At 42.5% G+C, this 22,480-nt stretch overlaps 1 protein-coding gene across 8 annotated transcripts in view; it reads right to left on the bottom strand.

The window, feature by feature from the left end:
• Positions 1-4,544: 4,544 nt before the first annotated feature.
• The window catches only part of CEP170B (centrosomal protein 170B), a 58,147-nt gene continuing 40,211 nt past the window's right edge, over positions 4,545-22,480 (bottom strand). For 3 of the 8 annotated variants that reach the window (XM_018907146.3, XM_018907148.3, XM_030239684.2), the window contains 8 exons: positions 19,472-19,721; positions 17,108-17,267; positions 13,281-13,319; positions 12,591-12,734; positions 11,072-11,160; positions 10,426-10,519; positions 9,454-9,505; positions 4,545-8,728 (listed from right to left, as the gene is read on the bottom strand). In XM_018907146.3, the coding sequence (XP_018762691.2) occupies positions 8,493-8,728; positions 9,454-9,505; positions 10,426-10,519; positions 11,072-11,160; positions 12,591-12,734; positions 13,281-13,319; positions 17,108-17,267; positions 19,472-19,721 (1,064 nt within the window). In that variant the 3' untranslated portion in view covers positions 4,545-8,492. The remainder of the gene's footprint in view (positions 8,729-9,453; positions 9,506-10,425; positions 10,520-11,071; positions 11,161-12,590; positions 12,735-13,280; positions 13,320-17,107; positions 17,268-19,471; positions 19,722-22,480) is intronic. The other 5 variants (XM_018907147.3, XM_018907151.3, XM_018907150.3 and 2 more) reach the window with 3 other exon arrangements.

Genomic DNA, 22,480 nt, shown 5'->3' with positions numbered 1-22,480 from the left:
CACTGAGTTTCACAGCATGTGCTGACAGGGTACTAAGTTATCCTCCAGTTGTTGTGATCCAGTTCTTAAACTCCAGGTCCTGACCTTCACAGGTTTGCCATAACTTGCTCTGATGGATGGCAAAGCTCCCACTCAGTGGTGGAAAGTCAGAGTCCAGATCAGCAGGAGAAGACACTGGCTGGAAGGGCTGCTTGGCTTTGGTGCTGTTAGCAGCCCAAACATGGCTCTATTTTCACTTCACTATTCTTAACCAGAAGTTTCATTTGAAGCAGGCAAACAAACCCTCCAAAACAAACTCTCTACAAAGTTTTACTTGAAAGCACTTTCCTGCTCAGTCATGCTTGGACAAACACAAGGGAGCAAGCCAGCTCCTTTGAAACAATGCAGCCCTCGTCCTGAACAAATGGCATTTGGAATTTGCAGTGATGCTGTTCTGGAGTTATAGCTGACATTGAGTTTGGGGCAGCTTCTAAGAAATTATGCCTTCTATAAAAATCCAAAGGCTGCACCTTAGCTGACACAAATCCTTCTGGGAATGCTGCTGTTTTCCTCCAGGCAGCCTCTTGTTCCTACTGAGCCCAAGGATGCAGTTCCCTAGTGCAGTACCAGAGGAAGGATGCTGTAAGGAGTGAGTGGAGACAGCCTGGAACATGAGGCTTAGCACACTTTGTATTAAGCTGCTGAAGATGGAAAAAATAAGGAGCCAGAGGATTGGTCTGCTACAACAGAAAGAAGGCTTTCCCTGGGAAACTGCAAGTGCCATGAGTCCCCTGCTTCCCTCAAGACCAAAACACAAGCATGAACTCAAAGAAGTCCAAAAAGTAATCAGTGGAGCAGACAGGACAGCTCTCTGCCCAGCCACCTCACTGCTGAATTTACTGCTGTGCACAGATCACTTATCATGGGAGCCATCCCAAATCTCTGGATTTACAACAGGACTTAAAAACAAAGCCAAGGCTGCTGCTGTCCCTGTAGATCTGAGTTACCAGAAAGCTGGAGGCAGCATCTGCAGCCAATGAAAAGAGCTCCAGAAAGCCACCCCTGCTAAAGGTCCAAATCACCCCCAGGAATTGTCCCTGGCCCTCAGATGACTTCAGAGGCTGAGCATTCCAACTACATATTTCAGCTAAGCTCCTGCTTCTGTGCAGGACTGAAATCCTGGCATGAACTGTGTCAGACAAGTCACAAAAGCTCCCACTGACTTCGGGATTGAGCCACACAGGGAGCAGCACCTGTTTACAAAGCTCAGGATTTATCCTTTCTTTCTCCAATATCACAAACTCAGTTTAAGAGGGTTGTATCAGAGGAAGAGCAGCTCCCAGGAAAAGGAATGCTCTGTATTTCTCCTCTTTGCCAGCTCTCTAACCACTTGCAGCACTGATAAATTCCATTGTCCTCCTCCACTCCAGCTTGCAAAATCCTGGTTTCCTTCTCATCTGACCTCACATACCAGCCCACCCATTTTGCATTTCTGATCTTACTAGCAGCGTTGTAGCTATGACAGCTCCAGGATGGAAGAGGGTTTATGGGTAGAATAGGATTCTATTTGACCAATGCACGCAGCTGGGGGCAGGAAAGAAAAAAAAGAATAGCAAGTTTTAGAGCAAACAGGAAATTTTATTTCTTCTTCCTCTTCCCCATCTCTCAGACAAGGCTCCTTCTACCAGTTGCTCTGACTCAGTTGCCACCCTCCCACACAGAATAAATGCAACTCCTGCTGTATGGTTGGGGGGGACTCTGTGGTTAACATAATCCCTCTAAAAATCATGCCTGGGCTTCCAGTTTGTTACAGGGTGCATTAAAAGATACAGCAGAGGAGCTTTTTCAGCCTGTGTGGGAGGTTTGCTAAGAAGAAACTGCCAGTTTAATGCATCCTCATCTCTGAGAGCTAATTATAGACAAAAACATCAGTACCACTGCAGAGATTACTACACAACTACACTTTCTGTTTCATGAGAATGAGGCTGGGCTCCAAATACCAACAGCTGACAGAAGGATGGGAGGCAGGACTAGTCAAGGCCTGAACACTTGAAAAGAAAAATGCTCTATTTATACTTTGTGCCAAAAGATTGTATACTTAAATTAGCTGGGGAAGGGGGGTGGGGAACCAAAAGAAATTATTTCAGGTTTAGAACTGGGAAGTGATTCAGCTGACAAGCCATGGGAAAATTGCAAAGTCTAAATAAAATTGTGATTTTTTTGGAAGTATTTTTGAAAATTTACTTAGTTTCCACTTTAAAATATTCAGTAAATTCACTAAGATCATGGACTTGAAACATTTAACTTGAAATACAAAACTTATTTGGAGTAATTTAATTCAGCCTAAAATTAAATACTCTATGTCTGCCAGCCATGATTTGTTTAGAAAAATATTTCAGGGGAAAACAAGTAAAGCTGTGATTCATATAGCTCAAGAGATTGCAGAGTCCTTTGCTGTCTCAGTCTCGTCACTCATCTTTGTAGCACTCACCCTCCAGTCACACCTGGGAAAGATGACTTGCAAGTATTAGAAAAATATTTCAGTGTATGCTGTGTGGAATGTATTTTCTATTATAAAAATTATACTCCTCTTATCTCTGTGGTTATTGCTGCTGCTGTAACAAAACCTCACCCAGACCTCTGGATCTCCTGTTTGGGAAGTGTCTGCAGGTGCCAGGTGGATGCTATATTTTGTGGGTTTTTGTGGTTTTCTTCCCTTCCTGTAATTTGAATGCTGACAGAAGCATTTAGTGTTGAACAAACCCTTTCTGGCACCAACTCTTTTGGCAAGTACAGTACTTCCAGTATTTTCTGTTCAGAGGAGAAAAGGCTTAATCAGGGTAGATTCCTAATGAGTGCTACTTTCTTATACTCAGTGTTCTTGGCTTCTCTTGCTCAGCCCACATCACTCAGAGAGCTCAGCAGCCAACCCACTGCAGGAACACCTTTGCTAGGTAACTGCACAGGGGAGTGTGCAGGTGTGTGCTGGGGCTCAGAGCCTTTGCAGGGTTGCACCCAAATGGCTGCACCCCACTAAGGAAAGCAGCACCCCTGCAGGCAAACTGCTGCCCCACACCAACCCCATCTCACCAGCTGGGACTAGCAGGGCTTTGCTCTTCAAAGCCCAAGGGTGTCTGTGCTAAGACACAGTGTTCTCCCACCATCACATGGGCAGAACCCAGCAGATGAGGGTCTACTGCTGGATCTTCACACAACATCCAGAAAAAGAGAATTTGTCTCCTCCAAAGAATGAAAAGGTTTGTTCTGAAAAAGGATCCTGAAAACCCTGCCCAAGGGAAAGTGTTCTGCTGTTCCCTGCTGTGCACATGTGGAAAACCAGGCTCTATTTCCCAAAGCAGCTGAGGATGTTGGAGAGCCAGGCTTGCAGCTGAAGGCTCAGCAGGAAGATGCACAGAGGAGATCATTACTTTTCCCATCTATCCTTTATTTTTCAATTCTAGCAGCTTTCATTATGTTGCAAATAGTTTTGGCTACAGTTCCACCGCCTCTTATGTTTATTCAGTCAAACAGTTAAAAATTAATGAAGTGGGTGCACTATTGATTTCAAAAGGGCCCTTTGCACAGCATCCCAACTCAAACACTGCTCCTCACTGTCAGGGAAGCCTGGGGAGAAGCAACATTGTCAGTGTGTAATGCAGCCCTGCATTGCAGGCAACACAGAAAACCTCTGCAGACACAGCACACAAAGCTTCAGGAGCTTTTTAAGAGAGACATAAGATTTAGTGGGTTTTTAAACACAAAATTCCTCCCTAAAAGTTTTCAGTGTAAAAGATTTCCATACACAAGTATCTGATGGAAAGATAACCAGGAGATGGAAAATCTCCCAGTGATTCTAGTCAGGGACTAGTACTTTCTTCCTCTTTCTGTTTTAGTTATTGCTGGCAAACAATGCCATGTTTTCATCAGCTGCATGTGCTCTTCCTACAGGAGCTGTGCTAATGCAGAGTCCCATGTGGCACCAGGCAGGGTGGGGGAGGCTGAGGGCAGTGCAGAGAAGGAGGAATTAACATTATTTCTAAAGTGCCAGGAAGGATGCAAAGCTCAGACAGAACTGCAGGAGGGAAGGAGGACACTGGTGGAATGAAGGAAAACATCAAAAACTGTAGACACAAAAGCTACATAGATATCTCTAAGGTGAGAGGAAAAAAAAAAATCCAAGCATAATAATGTATCTGCAATCACATACCTTCTGGGGAATGATCACTTCCAGGCTGGATTAAACCACCATGTTAATTATGACAATGAAAAAAAACAGCATTAAAAATTAAATAAAGTATCACCATACAATACTGAGATGTGCTACCTTCATGTTAAAGGGACTTAAAGCCAGGAGGTTCTGGGGGAATAAGGGGACCCCTGCTCTTGGGAGAGGGATCTGCCCAGCCATAAGTGTCACAGGACTGATCCAGTCGTGCTCTGAGTCTCCAGTTGCTGAGAATTCTGTCATTTTACTGCATTTAACACCAGTGAGAACAAGCAGTTGAAACAATCCATCCACCAAACACACATCCTCCTCCAAATTAATGCACAAAATGCAGCATCACTGTCACATGATAAAAGAATGATTTATTAGAGCAACTTTATGATAAAATTATATAAAATAACAATTTGGTTTTTTAAAGACATCCACAATATCACCTTGAAACAAAATGTACAGATACTGCCTATAATCCAAACAAAAATAAATTACTGTTCCAAAAAAAAAAACCACAACAAACCAAAAGTGGAAAGAAATCAGGGCAGAAGAAACAAATCAAAATTATACACAGCATTTCAAGAGGGCGTGGAAAAGAGAAAGTCATTAATCGATTCAAGTTATACAAACGTGTTTCAGCTTTACTCTCAGACAGCTCAGCTTGCATTTGTGTTGCATGCAAATGGAATGATCCAGTGAACAGTTCAGAACAGCAGAATCAGCAGCATAACAACAGCAGAGAGTGAAATAGGCACAATTCAGCACGGGGCACATTGAAAGTGAACAGGTAGTTCTGTCTGGTCTTTGCAAAAATTATACACATTTACCAACTTCAAAAATAGCTAGTGTGATCTGCAAAACAAGAAAAAACTAGTAGAGTCTTGCACTTAAATACTTTACACTTTTTTATCTTTTTGTCTCCTTTTTTGTCAGTAGGCTGTATGTAAACATTCCACTAATTGTACCTTTACTAAAATACTCAAAGATGATGCAGACGTTCTCTGCTCCTGGAGCATGACCATAACATGACACCACCACAGATCCAGCTGGGTCCTTGCTCCCAGAGCTCCTACACACCCTCACAGGAATTTACATTCACCCCATCAGAAGAGAGTAACAGGATTTTACATTTGAAAGCGTAGAACTGAAAAGTTTTCAAGTATAGTGGAAGAGCTGAGGGCTGGGATTTTGGAAGGTGCTCAGGGCATCAAGCACCCAAAGCATATGGAAACCCCACCATAAGGACCTGAGCACTTGCTTCCCCAAGACTTCAAAAATCCCACCCTCTGTTACATTGCTTTAGTCAAACACAAAACACACAAAAGCAGTGGCCCAGGAGTGACACACAGGGCAGTGTCACCCCTGCCAAGCTCAATGCAGGGCCCACCCACAGCTCACAGGAGCAGCAGGAATCTCGTGCACTGATCCTGGGCCCTCCAGATACACCACTACACATGGGTCAGGTTCACACTGGAGTCACACAGGCATGGTTCCATGGTTGCATACATTACTGCTTGTAAGAACCAACAATCAGCAAAGGAATGGATAGCTCTTTGGCTTATCTGGAGCAGACAAGTGCAAACCACAGTACTTCAGAAGCAGTGAACACAAGAAAAAAATATGTTGTGTTTCATCGTTGACTAGCAAAACCTTTTCAAATGCAAAGATCCAAAAATGAGCATAGTGTCAGGACACAGAAGCATTTTACAGTTTGGCTGAGTCACAAATAAATCAAGCTGTGCATCCTCCCTGCCTTCATGCACTCATTTCCAAATTATCAAGAGACACTGATTGTTGCATCCTCATTAGTCACTTGAAGAGGTACTGCATTTTGCAGGTTGATTTAATTGATGCAAGGTGTCTGTGGGCTTGCTCTCTCTAGTTCAGAACAGAGCAACCAAGGGAGAAAAATCCCTCCCTGGTGTGTTCAAGAATCAAAGAAGAATCAAACAATTTTCAAGTGAAAGTAAACAGAAGTCCCATCAAGGACACATTGCAGAGAAACAGAATCCACTTGCGCATAGCCATGAAGATGTGGAAATAACAAATAATCAGAGAAGTCAGATTTATGTCTTAGTAATTCACTTGTTTCTACAGCAAAACTGAAACTAACAGCAACGCCTTGTCTGTGAAGGTCCTTTGACTCCTAGTGAGTTGGGGTAGCACCTGGTCAGTTCAAACCCTAACTAAGAAGGGCTTGAAAAATTGTGTTTCATATGTCAGGAACGATACCACCACTTATGATATTCACCAAGGACACAGTCAGGTATTTCAAGAAAAGACAGATCAGAATCAACGACTGAATTAACACATTCAGATAGTGCGTATATTACAGGCAGAACAACATCAAGGGCAAATTCTTTTTATTCTGCATTCATCTATGTGAAATCCAGCAGATTTCTTCATGGAAGGGCATCTCCACACAAGCAGATGAGCTTATAGCCTACTGGAAATCTTGGAAGGATATCTGCACCTACTATTTACCAGCCAGCATCTTGCAGGCTCAATAATAAACTAATGGCGTGTTGACATACTCCCATTTTGGGACCGATCTTGTCTCTGCTGAAACTGATTAAATATCCTGGCTCCACCAGGAAAGCAATCACCTTCTTGACTAGTAAGGTTAAACACTTTGTGAGCATCCCTATTTATTTAAATTATTTTAACAGGTTCCCACAGTTACAACATCCTAGTAGAAAAGCTCAGGTAACTACTGAAGCTAACTAAGGAATCCACTACTCACCCCAAAATATAGAGTCAGCACACAAGAAGCAGTCAAGCTTGGGAAACCATTTTCACTGGTTAAACTACATACTGTATGAGGGCAAAGTGGAACTCATCTGCTCACCTTTCCCAGTAAATGTATCCTCCACAGCTACAAAATAATTTCTTTACCTGATTACTATTTGTTGACCTGGAAGAATGAAAAAGGAATCGATACAAGACAGAAAAAACTGGGAGCAAACACATCTGGAAGAGATCCCCTCAAAATCAAAATTTTTGCTCTTAAAGCAACAAAAATTGCTTAGTGTTTTGAAGTTTAACACAAAGACAGAATATAAACCCCAACTTTTGTTAAATAAGAAATTGCTCAAAGAACTGTACACAATCCTTAGTGTTTCCAGGATTATAATGGACCAAAAATTAAATCCAGAGACAAAAATCCCAAACGTACCTATAGACACTGTTGAATAGTTTCTGAGGAACACCACAATGGTGGCCTTCACAAGCACTTTTGCATTGAAAAAAAAATTCATAACAGAACTAGCCATAAAGGTGGAGCTACATTGAAGCCATTATTTTTTCAGTGCTGTGAAGTGATTGCACTAGTTCACAGCAACTGTGTAATTGAGTTTATTCCATGAGCCATTGGAACAGATGGTTTTCTTTGCAATTGGGTAATTGCAAACATCTTAGTCTTTGGCCCAGCCAAGAGCATTCGTAGCTCATTGTGAAAAGACTGTATATTTAAATTAAAAAAGAAAAGCAGCTTAAAGACAGCATTTGTACCAAAATCATGAAAATTTGGCAAGCTAAATTGTAAAATATAACTTTTTGCACCTAACCCAAACTTTGGGTCTGAAAGATAATCAAAAATAGTAGGTGCATCGGTAGTCTTTACATTCATACCATTATTAACTTTTATACCTTCCCAAGAGAACAAACAAAAGGGTTTACTCTGTCTTGTTTTAGTTTTTGGACTGAAAAACAGATGCACAACTTCAGTGTGGCTTCTTTTTTATGACTGCTGAAAGGAAATCTTACACAACTGCAAGTAAGGGTTTCTCTCAGAAACCCATGATATTGCACAATTGTTCTGTTGGATTTACAAGTTGATTCCAACAGAGTTGTAATGCTTCACTTGTACACCTCAAAAAAATTCAACCAAACAAAACCCAAACAAATATAATACCAAAAAGGTGTGGTTTTTTTTCAAAATGAGCCTCATTAAAACTTAATAGTTATAAACAGGCCAAAAGGCAAGAGCACTTTAGCCTCAGCAGTACTGAATGGAAAATATGCAAAGCCTGTTTTCTTATGGCACATTGGAAGAATAAATGAGTAAATTAGCAAAAATCAGTTTGCCTCTGTGCTGAGTGTGTGCTGCTCCACAGTGCTAGTCTTGTTTAAAAGGCATACACAGACTTTCCATTCACCCTCACAGCATAGATTTTTCTTTTTTGTGCAACATGTTAGCAATCTAAAGAACTGCTCCACACAAACTGTCCACAAACCACTCATACACAATACTAATGCAACAGTAGATTACAGTATAACAGCAATACAAAATATTGTATCAGATCACATATTTCTCCCCATCTGGAATGAAATTTGAATCTTGTAAGCTAGAAGACCCACAGTTCGATTTCTGAGTGTAGTTTCTCATCTGTGCTAGGGACAAAGTCTCCAGTGTGGACCCAGAATTGTTAGCAGTCCTGACTTTAGTGGCTGTAGACTGTTTAGCAGCAGAAGATGCTTTGTTACTGGCAACTATATCCAAGTTTCCAGTAGGGTCGATGATAGCGTTTATAACTAGGGGGGAAAAAAAAAAGAGACATAAACACATCAGCAGCAGTCAGCAAAGTTTCCAAACAGAAGTTTGCTGCCTTCATTTTGAAGGCAGCAGAACTGTAAGCAGTACTTTTGTTCATTTTAGTCAGGTTATTTTCTTTATTAGTACCTTCAGGTCTAAACAGCTTTAACAAGCAAAACCTCTCCCAGAGTGAAGAGATGTGGACTCTCAATTTTCTGGTTAAATTGGAAAAGACAAACTACAGCAGCCAAATGGCAAGCTTTTAGCAGGAGCCCAAAATGATACCTGGCTGTTTTTACATGCCTTTATTACGCTTTTAGATGATGCAAGAGCTTGTGTTGTTTTTCCTAACGCAAAGATCTGTGTGCAAAATTCAAGTCCAAAAAGCATAGCACAGCTTTTTTGGCTGAAAGAGCTGCTAAATATTATTTCATCAGAACAGTCCTGCACCATTTTATCTTCTGGAAATATGCTAATTACCACAAATAAAGTATTTCCATAGCAACAGCTTCTACATTTCAATAGTAAAAAATTTTCCTAAAAACAGGCAGTATAAGATAAATTTACTGTTAATTCCCTATGCATTCATTAGACAGCACTGTGATAACAACCTGAACTTCTCCATCCTTTCCCAGCTTTCACTAACAAATCAGGCCAACAATACTTTATTTTGTGCAACTGTACTGGCATTTGAGAGACAACAGGAACATTTTAGATGACCAACCTTCAAGCTGTTTTTGAACTCGCCTGAGCTCCTTCAGGATAGAACTGATTTCCTAGAAACAAAAGCATCAGAATGAAAAATTAAGCAACAAAACACTCAACTGACACAGAAATCTAGTCTGACTGCTTCTGCCTTATCTGATCAAGAAGATTCAAGGCCAGGCCCTACCTTGACACTTACCAAAAAAGCTGTATTGAGGGGCATTTGGTCAGTGCACAGGGAGCCTGCTCTGCCCTGTGTCACCAAGTGCTATTACAGCACCCATTCACAGCCACAGTGGCTTTTTGATATGAAATGCTACACCTCTACAAAGACTCCTCGTTAATATGAAATACACAAAGATATTTATAAACTCAACTCCTAGAGCAGACACAATATTTGACCACATTTATGCTGCTGCAGCACCAAGCTGCACAGGTCTAGCACGAGGTTGTTTAGAATTAATCATATTCACTGGGTCCACTACTGCATTTAAATCCTTACTGACAATCCCCTTCAAGGACAATGAAAGGCCATGAGAGCACAAGCACCATCTTGAGGCTGAATCACCTGAGTGAATGCACCCTGAGGTAGATTTTTACTGCCCTAATATCAAACAGTTCCAGGTGAAGAAAACAAACATTCATGAGAAACACCTGTCTGCGACTGAAGCTGTGGCAACCACATGGCAGGTGACCCTTTGGTAAATGATTAAATGAGGCCCAATGACCCTGAACTTCAACTTCTGTTAAGAGACCCAGTCTTTGAAGATAATTTGCAAAGGAACTGGGAAAGAGTTTGGTGAAACAAAACCACAGAAGGAACTCACTCTGTGACACTTCAAACAGTAACGAAATCCAGCAGTTCAACACATGAAAATGGACCAGAAATTCCAGAAATAGATTTGAGAAGGGTCAGAGATTGTTAATTTGGTGTCTTACAAAGCTTTCATGGACCAAGTCTTTAGTATTTCACTGGTTTGCGTGGACTTACTTTGTTTGATGTTTTCAGAATTGGCACTTCATTTTCTGAATTGATTTTGGCCTCCATTTCCTCCCAGGTCCTTTCTGAGTTTTGAAACAGAATCCTGTAATACAAAAAGTAGAGCAGATCTTAAAATTGCCATCAAAACACTGCTTGTTTAAAAGACTTAATTATCACAAGATGTGGCAACAAAAGAGATTAGTGGATTAGCAGCTGGACAAAGCTCCTTTCAGCTGATTTAGGAACAATCCAAAGTCCTTTCCTCTGATGTCTCTAGAGCAACAACAAACTTTGAAAAGATTTCACAAGCTTGGTAACATATTGCATATTTACAAGAGCCTTGGTACAGAAAAGGAAAGAAGAGACAATCCACCAGTTTTCTGCTCTATCTCCTTCATAGGCAGCATTTCAAAGTCAAGGCATCAACAGGCAAATCCAGCATTAAAATTCCAAAGGCCAAAGATATGAGGAAAAGTGATAGCAAATAATCATATTACCTATGGTTCACTACACACACACTATTTCCTACATGTAGATTCCCTGCATCTTGATTACAGAACTTTCCAAGACAACAGTACAATATCTTCCACAAGTAGCAAGTCAACAAACTCACCAGCAAATCAATATTTCAGGCCAGGGACAAGAAGTTACTTACTTCATTTTTTCAGCGAGGTTTTCTGTATTTTCACGGATTGTATGTGATAACTGGGACACTGGGTTCAACATCAGATTGTCAAAGATTACCTAAAATATGAGGACAGGTTGGAAAACTTTTAGCAAAAGCAGCATATTACAAAACAGGAATTTTTTTTACAGCATATCATCTCCACTGGAACATCTTTGTGTGGATGATACTTGAAGTTCAAGGGAGATTAGATGATGTGCAGCATTATTGCAGCACTTTGGCAAAAAAGTTAGTATCAACTTGTTCAGACTTTTTCTAGAGACAGAGCTGTTGGCAGTAACACAAGCATTTCTGAAAGAACAGCACTTAGGACTTTCCACACCTCACAAAAAAAACCCCAAAAGTCAAATCCCAATGCAAGAAGCCCCACAAGCAGTCTCACTGAAACTATCTAATGTGACACATACGAGGTCAAACCACCTTCACAGGCAGGTATCCCACCATGTTACATTCTGCTTTATGACAAGTAACAACAAAATACTATCAAACCCCAACTATTCAAGTCCTGTGGCTTAGCAGAGCCTCCAGGCTTCTGCCAGGAAAGCCCACATCAAGCTGGGGGCACTCTGAAGCTGCACCTTTTATCCAGCCTTGGCACTTCTCTACAGGAGAGGAAGGGATTGCTTCAAAGCAGCCACAGGACAGGATCAGTTCCAGTGGCTCAGCCCACAGTCCCCTGTATGTGCCTCTGTGAGTCACACTCCACCTCCAGAGTGGCTCTGCTGGAGCCAGCTCTGCCCTCCTGCCTCACTGCCTCCTGAAGCCTCTGCCCCAGCTCTTCCTCCCCACCACAGCTGGCAGGCAGAAAGTAAGCAGGAGCAACAGCCAGCGCTGGATCAGCAGCTTTCTCCTCCTCCTCCTGGCACCATCACCCCACTACAGCCCTCATCCCAACACCATCCCCAGCCTCCAGTGCAGGCCAGGCTTTCTCACCCTTCAGCATCACCCCAGTGATTTGCAGGTCACCCTGCAGGTAACACTGGAGGGAGCAATGCTCACAGACTGCAGGGCACAGCAAGAGAGCTGTGCCACCAGTCACACACCCCCTCCTAAGGTCCAGATCCTGCCACTGCTGCTCCATGAGCAGCTCTAACCAGGATGCCAGCTGCAGAACAGTAAGGTGCCATTAAACTATCAGTGCTTCAGATTTCAAAGTTGAGATGTTTGAGTTCTTCTCTAAGACAGCAGTGAAACAGCCTAAGAAGGCTCTGACACTGAATGTGTGCTCCCAAAAACAGGTGACTGAACCTCAGGTTTTACTGGCATTTTACACAAGAGAGGAAACTTCCAGTCACTACTGGCAAGATGGGTGGTTCTGTTCCTCTTTTTTCTTTTTAAACACTGTTTCTATTCCCACACATCAGGGCTGCTGAGAAGTGTGGGTTTGGTGTTTTTTAAGCAGCCTCCATTTGGCAGCTTACAAAGAACAAGAAGACATACAGCAGCTTAAAACCATGTCATCTAGAAAGCAAAGAAAAAGGTGGCCTGCCTCCTCACGGTTTCTTGTCCTTGTTTTTCTTGAGGGATCCTCTTCTCTATTGTCGTTCATATTTTGGTCAAAATCCTTCAGTTCCACTGATCCCGGAGGCACTTTCTGGTAGTTCAGACTTGCTTCTGGAATGTGCTGCACCAACTTGGAAATAATGAGGAATGAGTCATTAAAAATTAGTAGGGAAAGCAGGCTCACAGGCACTCACTGCAGGTACTGAAGATTTAGAAGAACACTGATTCATTTAAGTCTTGTTCAGACAGGTATGGGCTCGTAAGCAAATTACTAGACCCCAATCCTGCAAGTGCCTAACCAGTGGAGTCATACCACAAAATTTTGTGGGGCTATTCTACTTTAAAATTTTAAGTCTTAAGCATGTACGGAAAAGTACATCTTTGTCTTTTTTGAATTTAGCTAAAGCTCAAAAGGACCCTGTTTTCCCATAGCTTATGTCTTAATATATCAATGCAACATTAAAGACACACTCAAATTAATCAGAAACCATTTAGTAACACATGAAAGAGATGAAAAAGCAATACAAAACCACTAAAAAAGCAAATAATTAACAGGAAGAACAGAAATGACAAAACAGTTACTCCTGTTGGGTTCACTGACAAAAACTTTAAAAGAAGGGGAAGAAAATAACAGTGACAAGACAGAGATACAAAAATAATGGGATGGAAAGTGCACCTGAGATGGATATGCCAGCCGAAAAGATCTACGAGCAATCTGTGTTAAAACAGAAACAAAGAGATCAATGCTAGTGAATGACTGTGACAGCAAGTATCAAAGAGAACACAGGGTTTGGGGGGGTTATTTGGGGTTGACATTCCCAGAAGCACATTCCTGAGGACCAGCGCTTGGTGCCCACCCACCATCATGCACTGAAGCTCACAGAGATCCTGGTCAGCAGCCAGTTCTGCTGAGGTGGCTTCAGGCAGATCCCCAGTTACTCCAAACTGGACTTGCTGAGTGAAATCCAGAGTGCTCTGGGGAAGGGATGAACACGCAGCCCAAGAGGCTCTTTGGTTGGCATAGCACACAGCTCCTTGTGAGGAAACTGTGTGCCATCCAAGGTCAGGGCTCCCCACACTATGCAGCAGCACTTGGGTTATACACAGGCAGCAGGTGTGAGATATTATAGCATAGGGGCAGAACAGCCAAAATATTTAGCTAATAGGCTTCCTTCCATCAAGTGCAGAAACAGTAAGTTAGGCTGATTGCAGCAGCAGAAGTGTCAGAAGGGAATGAGATACTCCTACAGTGAGCAGGTCTCAGCACAACCAGCTGAAAACAAGGTAAGGACAGCACCTGCTCCACCATCCCAGGAGATTTTGTACACAACCTGCTCTGTTCTCACATTTTCTGTAAGCATTTCCTCTTGTATCAACACTCACACTGAGTATGTTACACAACAACTTAACAAACTTAATCAGACTCTTTAGTTTTTGCAACATTACTATCAACTTTTTTTAAAAAGACTTGCCAAAATAATTTTATGCAGGGCTAAAATTTGCACAAGTAGCCAGTGATTTGGGATGATCCAACCTGACTGTGTTTGCAGCAGCTGAGGTTTAAGTTTGATGGCTGAGCTCTGCAGAAAACTGGGTCCTGCAAAACCTACACATCCCGAAAGCAAGGCATCCCAAACAACCCAAGGCTTTGGTAAACAGCAATCACTAAGGTTTCATCCTTGCTGAACTCTTTCTTTTGTTCTGTCCTTTTTTTTTTTTTTTTTTTTTTTTTTTGGGGGGGGGGGTGTTTGTTTTTTAGAATTTGCTTAATTTGTAGCAGTACTCAGCTCTGTATGCCAAGAATCTATCTTATCATAAACTATAAAGCCGAGGCTAGAAAAACAAAACCACCCCAAACATACACTGGGGAAATGGAAAGTCTCCTTGGCAAACATCCAAGCCAGCACTGAACCTGAAAGAACAGAAACTGAAGAATAAGGTTTAAATCTAAGGTTCCACCTTAACTTGTAAGAGGATACTCCTCATTTAAACTTTAACCAAGCTTCTTAATAAAACTAATTTAAAAAGCAGTTCATTTGAGGCTGAGAAATGCTGTGCCACGCACTGGTCCCAGATGATATTTCTGGTATAGCATTAAACACTCAAAAGTGATTCCAGTACCAGTACTTATTTCTCCTGCATTTTCCCCCACTTTTTGGAATAGATATAAATATTTAGTACTAGAATGCAGAATGGCATACAACACTGCATAAGCCATTGCAGCATAAGAGACACCCACACAGAAAACTTTCCTTATTCACGGAATTCCTTCTATCAGATCTTTCAATGTATTACTATTATAACCATGGTAGCTATTTCTGATCACTATGTCCTTTCCTAGAATATTTCATATAAAGTGTTTTTGATAAACACTAACAAAATTCACTGTGCTTAGCATCACATACAATGATCTTCAGACATTTCCCAGCAGCTTCTCTGCATCAAGCCAAAATTATTAATTCAGCACAGTTTCAACAGTCAAGCAGGGGTGACGGTGCGCTGGTGCTGAATCCAGTCCAGTAACAAAGATGATGTGTCTATTAAACTCACATCAGTTTGTACTGCTGGCATTCATAACAAGACCCCCAAGACTGTTTAGAATCCCAAGCTATTCAGGATCTGGCTCCACATCTCAGTACTGCCAGTAGAAAGCCCTGCTGATGGAACCTGTCCTGGCTATTGATCACGTAAGGCAACAACACCGATGCATTTTGGCATTTTGGGTGTACTCAAATGGCCTGCCAGATGCTGGCCCTGCTGAAATCATGCTGATATCCACTCCTGCTCAGAGGAAGCCTCATTAGAAGCCTTTAGAGTATTTTCAGCCACTGCTTGAACACACCAAAGTTTATGGCTCCTGATCTGTCTTCATGGGCTCCCATTAGTGCTTTGTCCTTCACACACCACTGTCAGATCTCAAAAACTGCTCTAGCAGTGGGCACTGCCAGGAGTAGTCCCTACAGAGTGACAATCCTGAATTTGCTCTCCTGATTGTTGTGAGGGATTGACTGGCGTGTCCCACACAGCAGCACTGCAAAGCCACAGAGAAACCCTCATCCAGGTGTGAGCAATCCTGGGTTTGTGATTCTGCTATTCATCATCACACTTTGGAGCCTGTCATTTTGCACAGAGCAGAAACAGTTTTCCAGGTGTCCTCATCTAGCAGCTGGGAACATGCTTCTGTATGAGCTGAGTTATGGTTGAACCCTTCAGTGGCACTCCAAAAAAAAAGCACGGATGCTGCTCTTCCTTCCCTGCTTTTCTGTAAGCAGGTGGGAGCCCAGTAAAATGTTTCATTTGCAAGTCAGAAGTACAGTAGGCATGTCACCTTTTCTGCCTGAAAAGAATAATACAAAAGGCAGCTTGGCAGGCGTGGCACTTGCAAGGAAACAAAGCAATAAAACACTTTATCTCAGAGCCTGCAGTTATTGTGAAACATTTGTGCACTTTGGCTCCAAAAGGCCCCAGGACAAACCCCTCCCTGAGCAGGCTGCAGCTGATCTCAGTTTAGCACAACCACAGCCACACTCACCTGATCTTCTGGGTATCTCCCTAAACTTCTGCTTTGCACCTCTAGTGCTGATCACAGCAGGATCACGGGGCCTCCAAGGACTCTCTTGGCAGAGTAACAGGCTTGGTCTCAGCTTTGAACCCTGCCTAGATGGGTCTGCAATTCTCACAACAGTCAAAGACAACAGGGGGTCAGGGGAACCATCTGAGCAGCAGAGAGCTGTGCATTTTTTAAGCCCACACTGGTGGGAATCTGGATTTAAACATTAGCAAAGGCAATTTTGCTTCAGCAACTGAAGCCTCCTGATGACCTTGCAGCCAAATTTGAGCAGAACTGGTCCCTGCACTGCAGCACTGGTGAAACAAATTAAGAAATTGCCTCTCTCCTTCCCAGCCCTAGTGTGGACAAACTGAGCTAAACAGTTTGGGAGGAAGCCACAGCTTCACTGAAGGGCTGGGGGACAGCACTTCCCAAGCTACCTGCATGCCTCCTTGCCCAGCTCCCACAGTCCTTGCCTTCCTCCATCAATACTCAAATGAAGGGAAGGGATTCAAGCAACACCTGCACAGCATTTCAACAGTCCTGGCAGAAAGGACACAGCACAAAAGTACAAAACACAGCTGACAGAGAGTGCAGCCAGCACACACGGTCAGTGCCTTGTATAAGAAAGAGGAAAGCTCTGGCTCCCTGGCACAGCAGCACAACACATCCCCTCCATCCTGTTCCTCAGATGCAAATTTCAGGGACCAGCATCCCAACAGAAGCCTGGGGAAATTATATGATTCTTACAATGCTGGCTGTGGCAGAGAGGAGAAAATAAAGAGCACCCTAAATAGGCTGCAGACTTTCTGGTGGTGCTTTTTAGGAGGACAGGGAATGAAGGTTTTTCAGTGCTGCAGCAACTGGGGATGCTGCCCTGGGGTCCCACCCCAGCCATGCCCCAGGTATGTGCTAGCACCAAGGGGCAGAGATGTCAGTGATCCAGCCCTTACCTCTTCTCTGGCAGATATGGTGGATGCTGGAGTGTTGGGCACAGAGCTGAGGCAGGGGCTGGGTCCTGTCCCTGAGGAACTCTGCGAGTCCCCATCTCCAGCAACGTCGTGAATCTCTCGAGCAAGGATGGCCACATCCTTCACCAAGGTCTGGCTGAGCCTAAAGCACAGGCAATGAAGCAGCACCATTAGGACACAGAGTACAGCATGTCTGATGTTCATAACCTATAAAAAAGAAGCCACAAAAGGTTTGTGGGAACTATAACCTCTGCAGACATTAGGGCAGCAGGGTTTTTTGGGCTGCCTAGGCAGAGTGATGAGGAATGTTCTAGCTGCATAAAAAATAAATCCCCTTCCCTCCTGAATCCAGGTTCAAAGTGGAGAACTGATATAAAGCAAATTCTAGTGACTACACACTGCCAGAAAGTAGAGACAATCCATAAAAAAAAATTATGCTGTTGTTCCCCCATCCATTCACTCTACTTCTTTCTTTTGTTTGTTAGTTTTCTTAATAGAGTACAGTTAATTTTTCTTCCTGGGTCTTGTTTTCCATTCAAAACTACATACAGGGAAAAAACTTTTTTTTACTAAAAGAAAAAAAAAAAAACTCAATTCCTCTTGCATTTTCCTTGTGGTCTGTAGACTGAAAATCACAATATGCCCCCACATTCTCCAGAAGAGCTGAGGGATTATGAGGATAAGCATAGCATATGTTAGAGGGATCTGGTTTTCAGAAACCAAATCTTGAAACTTCAAGCCCCTTGACAGGTGTCCAGTTAACACTCAGTGTTGGCAGGACCTAGCTCTATCTGCTCTAGAATTCAAAAACAGTTCCTAAGTCTCTGGCTTGTTGGTAGTAGAATTTCAAAAAACCCCTTCAGACCAGAAGTAGCTGTTGTGGTAATTTTAAAGGAAAACTTCCATGAGAAAAGATAATCTTACAGCTAGTCAGATTCATTTGAAACAACTGTCTTCTTTTCATGAAAAAAACCAAAACAACCAACGAAAAAAAAAAAACCCCAAAACACCCCACCCAACAAAAAACCCATGGCATTTATGGAACATTCCAAATTGGAAGGCACCCACAAGGAAAACAAGCAATGTGATAAAACTGTCAGTTCATCAAAACATTTCCTTGGAATGAAAATGCACAGTTGAACAAATAAAATGCAGGCTGAGCTGCCTGCATAAGGTAACCCCTCTCTGTGCTGGTTTGGATAGAGCTGTCAACAAACACTTCCATTATGTGACTCACTACTGTAAACAAGTGGCATTTTCCCTTTTAACTCTTCCTGACTCCTCTAAACCCCTCCCAGTTAATTCGGGAGCAGCAAGGGAAATCAGAACTGCAATTACCAGGCAGACTCTGTGACAGAGCCCTGCACAGTGCAGCGCCAGACGAGTCTGACGCAACCCTTTATTTATAGCTGCTGAGAGCCCAGTGCTCCCAGCTGCTGGGAGGGAAACTGGCATCTCACACACACACACACACTTTGTGCAGCACAGGTAGAGCAGCCTGGTTTGAAGGCTGACACACTTTCTAGCAGCTTGACAGCAACTTTCAGCAAGAAAAGCCCTTTCGAGGTGAGCGCGGCAGCAGCGAGGGCGATATGGCTAAAAGCAGACACAAGGCAGCTTCCTCAGGCAAAAGTATTTCAAGTATGCCCAGTACAATGGAAGACCAGTATTTCTGGAAAGTTGGCATAACACAGAGATGACAAACCTCAAATGCCACTGTTTAAAAAAAGGATCTATTTGCTTTATTGCTGAGGTCCTCCAAGCAACCATCAGACCACCAGTACACAGCAAGCACCGTATCCAGGGACATCAAGCTAAGCAACGATTCATTTATATACAAGGTCTAGACAGGTTCAGATTCAGTTGTGCCAAGCAAAGAGGTTTCTGCCCTGCAGCTATTTCTTACTGCTCCCTGACCAGCTTCAGGCAAAGCAGCTTGAACAGTTTACATATTCAGTCTTTGCTAATCCATTTGACTTCCTCTGCAGAGAATTAAGAGAGTTCACACCAACCACACCATACACACACACACACTGTGACTTCCAGCAGAGAGCAGAGTTATGCAGGTATAAACAATTAGACTTCCCACAGCTTGAACAAGAAACAAACCAAGAGACAATGCCCTGCACCATGGCCTTTTGTAGATACAAGGTACAACCAGCATATCCAGGCTGTAAATGTTCATGAAAACCCTCCAAGTCAATGTTCGTATTTAAAGGAGATGTGGGCACACAAACAACAGGAGAGAGCTTCTCCTTCTACCCCCACACCTGGATTTGATTTGAACACCAAGGAGAAAACAACCCATTTTCAACTCGTGGGTTAACAGATAAAGCCCCACCTCACCTGGCTATTTCTGCTATCTCAGCTGTTTGCGCCATGAAGTTGTAGGGGTCAGGGTTGTCATCAAAATCTTCATCCTCATCTGTTTCTCTGCCATTGTGCTTCTGCTTGCCCAGCCCAGAGCCACGTATCCTCGGGGTTTGTGTGGCTGTTGAAGTATGGGAGCGTTTGTGTTTAGGGGAGCTGTGATTTGAGCCATATTCCTCCTCCGAAGTAGAAGTGTAATCTGAACCCTGTGGTCTCCGCCTTGATGCTTATAAAAAATGAATTGGTTTCAGACCGAGGACAGTAGTCAAGAGTAACTACAAAAGGCTGAAAGGTAACACAAAACTAGCCCAAGAGCACAAGGAAAGGAGAGTTTCTGTGCAGATCTTAAGTTCAAACATCACATTCTCTGAGCTTATTTCTAAGTTGAGCCCCTCTATGGCTCTCATTCGCTGTACAAATTTGGAGTGGAAAATTCCAATGGAAAATCGTAACGACTGTGTTAACGCCTCCACTGTAGTAAATTACTACCACAGACTTGGCTTTCCATGCACAGAAGCTCTGTGTATAAGTAGCACACATTTCAGACTCCTCATAGTCCCACAGAAGTCCTTTTCTAAAGAGATCCCAATTTTCAAGCCTGCAGATACCTATCTAATTAGCTTCAAGTACAAGCAGAAGGAGGGGTTTTTGAGTGAAGAGTAGACTGTTGGTGCTTGGTGTTATTTGCAAGACTCCACACCCCATGTTCACCTCCTGCCTCACAATTCACCATTAATGACACTCTACAAGAAAGTGTACACAGTCAGGACTGGCTCCAAGCCCTGGAGCCAAGTGGAAGCTGCTCACTTATCCCAGCTTGTTCTGCAGATCTGTAGACACCCAGGTCTTCATTGCATGGGAAATGTCAAGGTGTCCTTATTTGAAAACTGGGCTCCCAATGTCTGCTGCCCCACTATACTCTCTACAGGTACTGTTTCATTCCCTTCTGTCCACCCCTGGAGAATGTAGACCCACCAAACACAGAATCAGATGAGTTATTTAGAATTACAACACCAAAAAACTTCATTGTGTTACCAAGACAATCCTAACACTGAAACACTACCTGTGAATTAAGTCAGCATCATACACCATACACACAAAACCAACTAATTTGGTGTGTAAGATGCAGGTAGAAATTACAGATAACTTCTGAATAGTGAAAGAAGAACTCCTAGATTGCTATCTCACCCACAGCTATAACAACGCCTTGGCTTAGGATATTTATATATATAATAAAAATAAATTTGCTCATATTCAATTCACAGAGTTGTATCTCTTTTTCAAATGCAGTTTTAGAATCAAGAGGTCACCCTGTCACTGAACAGCAATTTTAAAATGATGAGACTCATTTTCCATCTCTGTATGCTAAGAAAAATCAGAATCAGCTCCCTCAGTATCATTTCAATTACCCTGAGTAAACAAGTTGTGTACACAGAGGAGCATGGGAGACAGGCCTTTAGCTCTCAGAACTGGTAACTTGGATAATTCTGATGTTATCTGTGACTCTGACAGAAAGCTACTTCAGATGGCCCATCAATATACTGGCATTTCTCATCTCATGGGCAGACAGTTCATGCTGTTCCTCCACTAGTGAGATTAACTTTCTCCCACTGGGAGAGCTGGGAACTCCTGTGGTTAGCTAAACACTAAGAACTCCTGGAATAAATCAGCCACATCTGCCTCCTTATCCCCTAGGCTTGACACTCAAAGCTTTCAAGGGTTGTTGTATCATGCTAAAAAGTCTTGATGGCACAGTGCAATAGTCCAGTTTAACAACATGTCACTCTTGTTGCAGGAAGGAGTTCTAGCTGCTGATTTGCTATGTCTATAACAGCATTAGTACAGGAGCATGGATCACACAACAGCAAGCACAATGAAGCTCAAAATACACCAGTGTGTACTTAGAGCTTGCACAAGGTTCACAATCCTATCAAAGAATTAGGAGGTTAGTATTTTAAGAGTGACTAATTCAGAGGAAGGATTAGCATCATCTGCTGCAACTATGGACAAGGAAAGGTGTTAGCATGCTGCTACAGAGGTGTGGAAATCAAAAACCAATTCATTTAAATAAAGAACTGGCCAACACTTATCATTTTTCTCCAAATGACTTGAAGCCTGTGGTCCAAAGGCAGAGGGAGTGCAAAGAGCACCTCCTGTTTGGAAAACTGACCACATTATCTTGCTTTAAATTTGTTTATGAGCATTACAAATAGTTAATAATAGCATCATCTCAAAAAAGGCAAGAGAAGAGACTGTACATACTCTTTTAGCTTAATCACATTCTGATTTACATGCATATACAAGTGTGTAAGAAAAAAAAAAATCACTAAAATTAAAGGTGAAGCTGAATGTACTAAAACAATCCAAATCAAAACAAGCAGCAAATAACATTTTTAGCATGCAATAAAAATGAATACTGCAAGAGGGATAAATACTCAGCTGTATGAAAATATATTAAAGGACACATCCAGAACTCCAAGACCCCTTACAAAATCATGAAACTACTGAAAACAGCATTCTTCTCAAGAAAACTGAGAAATCCAGCCAAAGGGGATCTTCCTGTCCCTTTGGCTGCCAATCATTCCTAAAATCCTAAGCAAACACACCTGCTTTGCCACATCTGTGGCAGGTCAAGGACTACAGGCATAGACCTGAACTTAGACCAAAGGTTTCAGGAACAATCTCCCATTACCAATTTACCATCCTAAAGTTGTCATCTGAATTGTCCCCACCTCTTAGTTGAAGGCTGATTTCAATATGGCAAATGCTGAAATTTCAAGGGTCTACTGAGTGCTCAACTACAGGGTGATGCAGTTCCCACACCTCTGCCTCATGGGAACCCAACTGTGAACCTGCCTTAGCTGTGGCAAAAGTCAGTGAAAATACACAGAAGTGCCAATCTCTTGGGGTAATCAATGTGCAGTATCTAGCTCTGTATTTACAGTTTTAAGAAGAACAAGGGAACAGCTTTCACAACACACACAC

The sequence above is a fragment of the Serinus canaria genome, chromosome 5, assembly GCF_022539315.1.
Source record: "Serinus canaria isolate serCan28SL12 chromosome 5, serCan2020, whole genome shotgun sequence".
Lineage (NCBI taxonomy): Eukaryota > Metazoa > Chordata > Aves > Passeriformes > Fringillidae > Serinus > Serinus canaria.
Note: the sequence above shows the minus strand (reverse complement) of the source record. Positions and strands in the feature narration are given on the sequence as shown.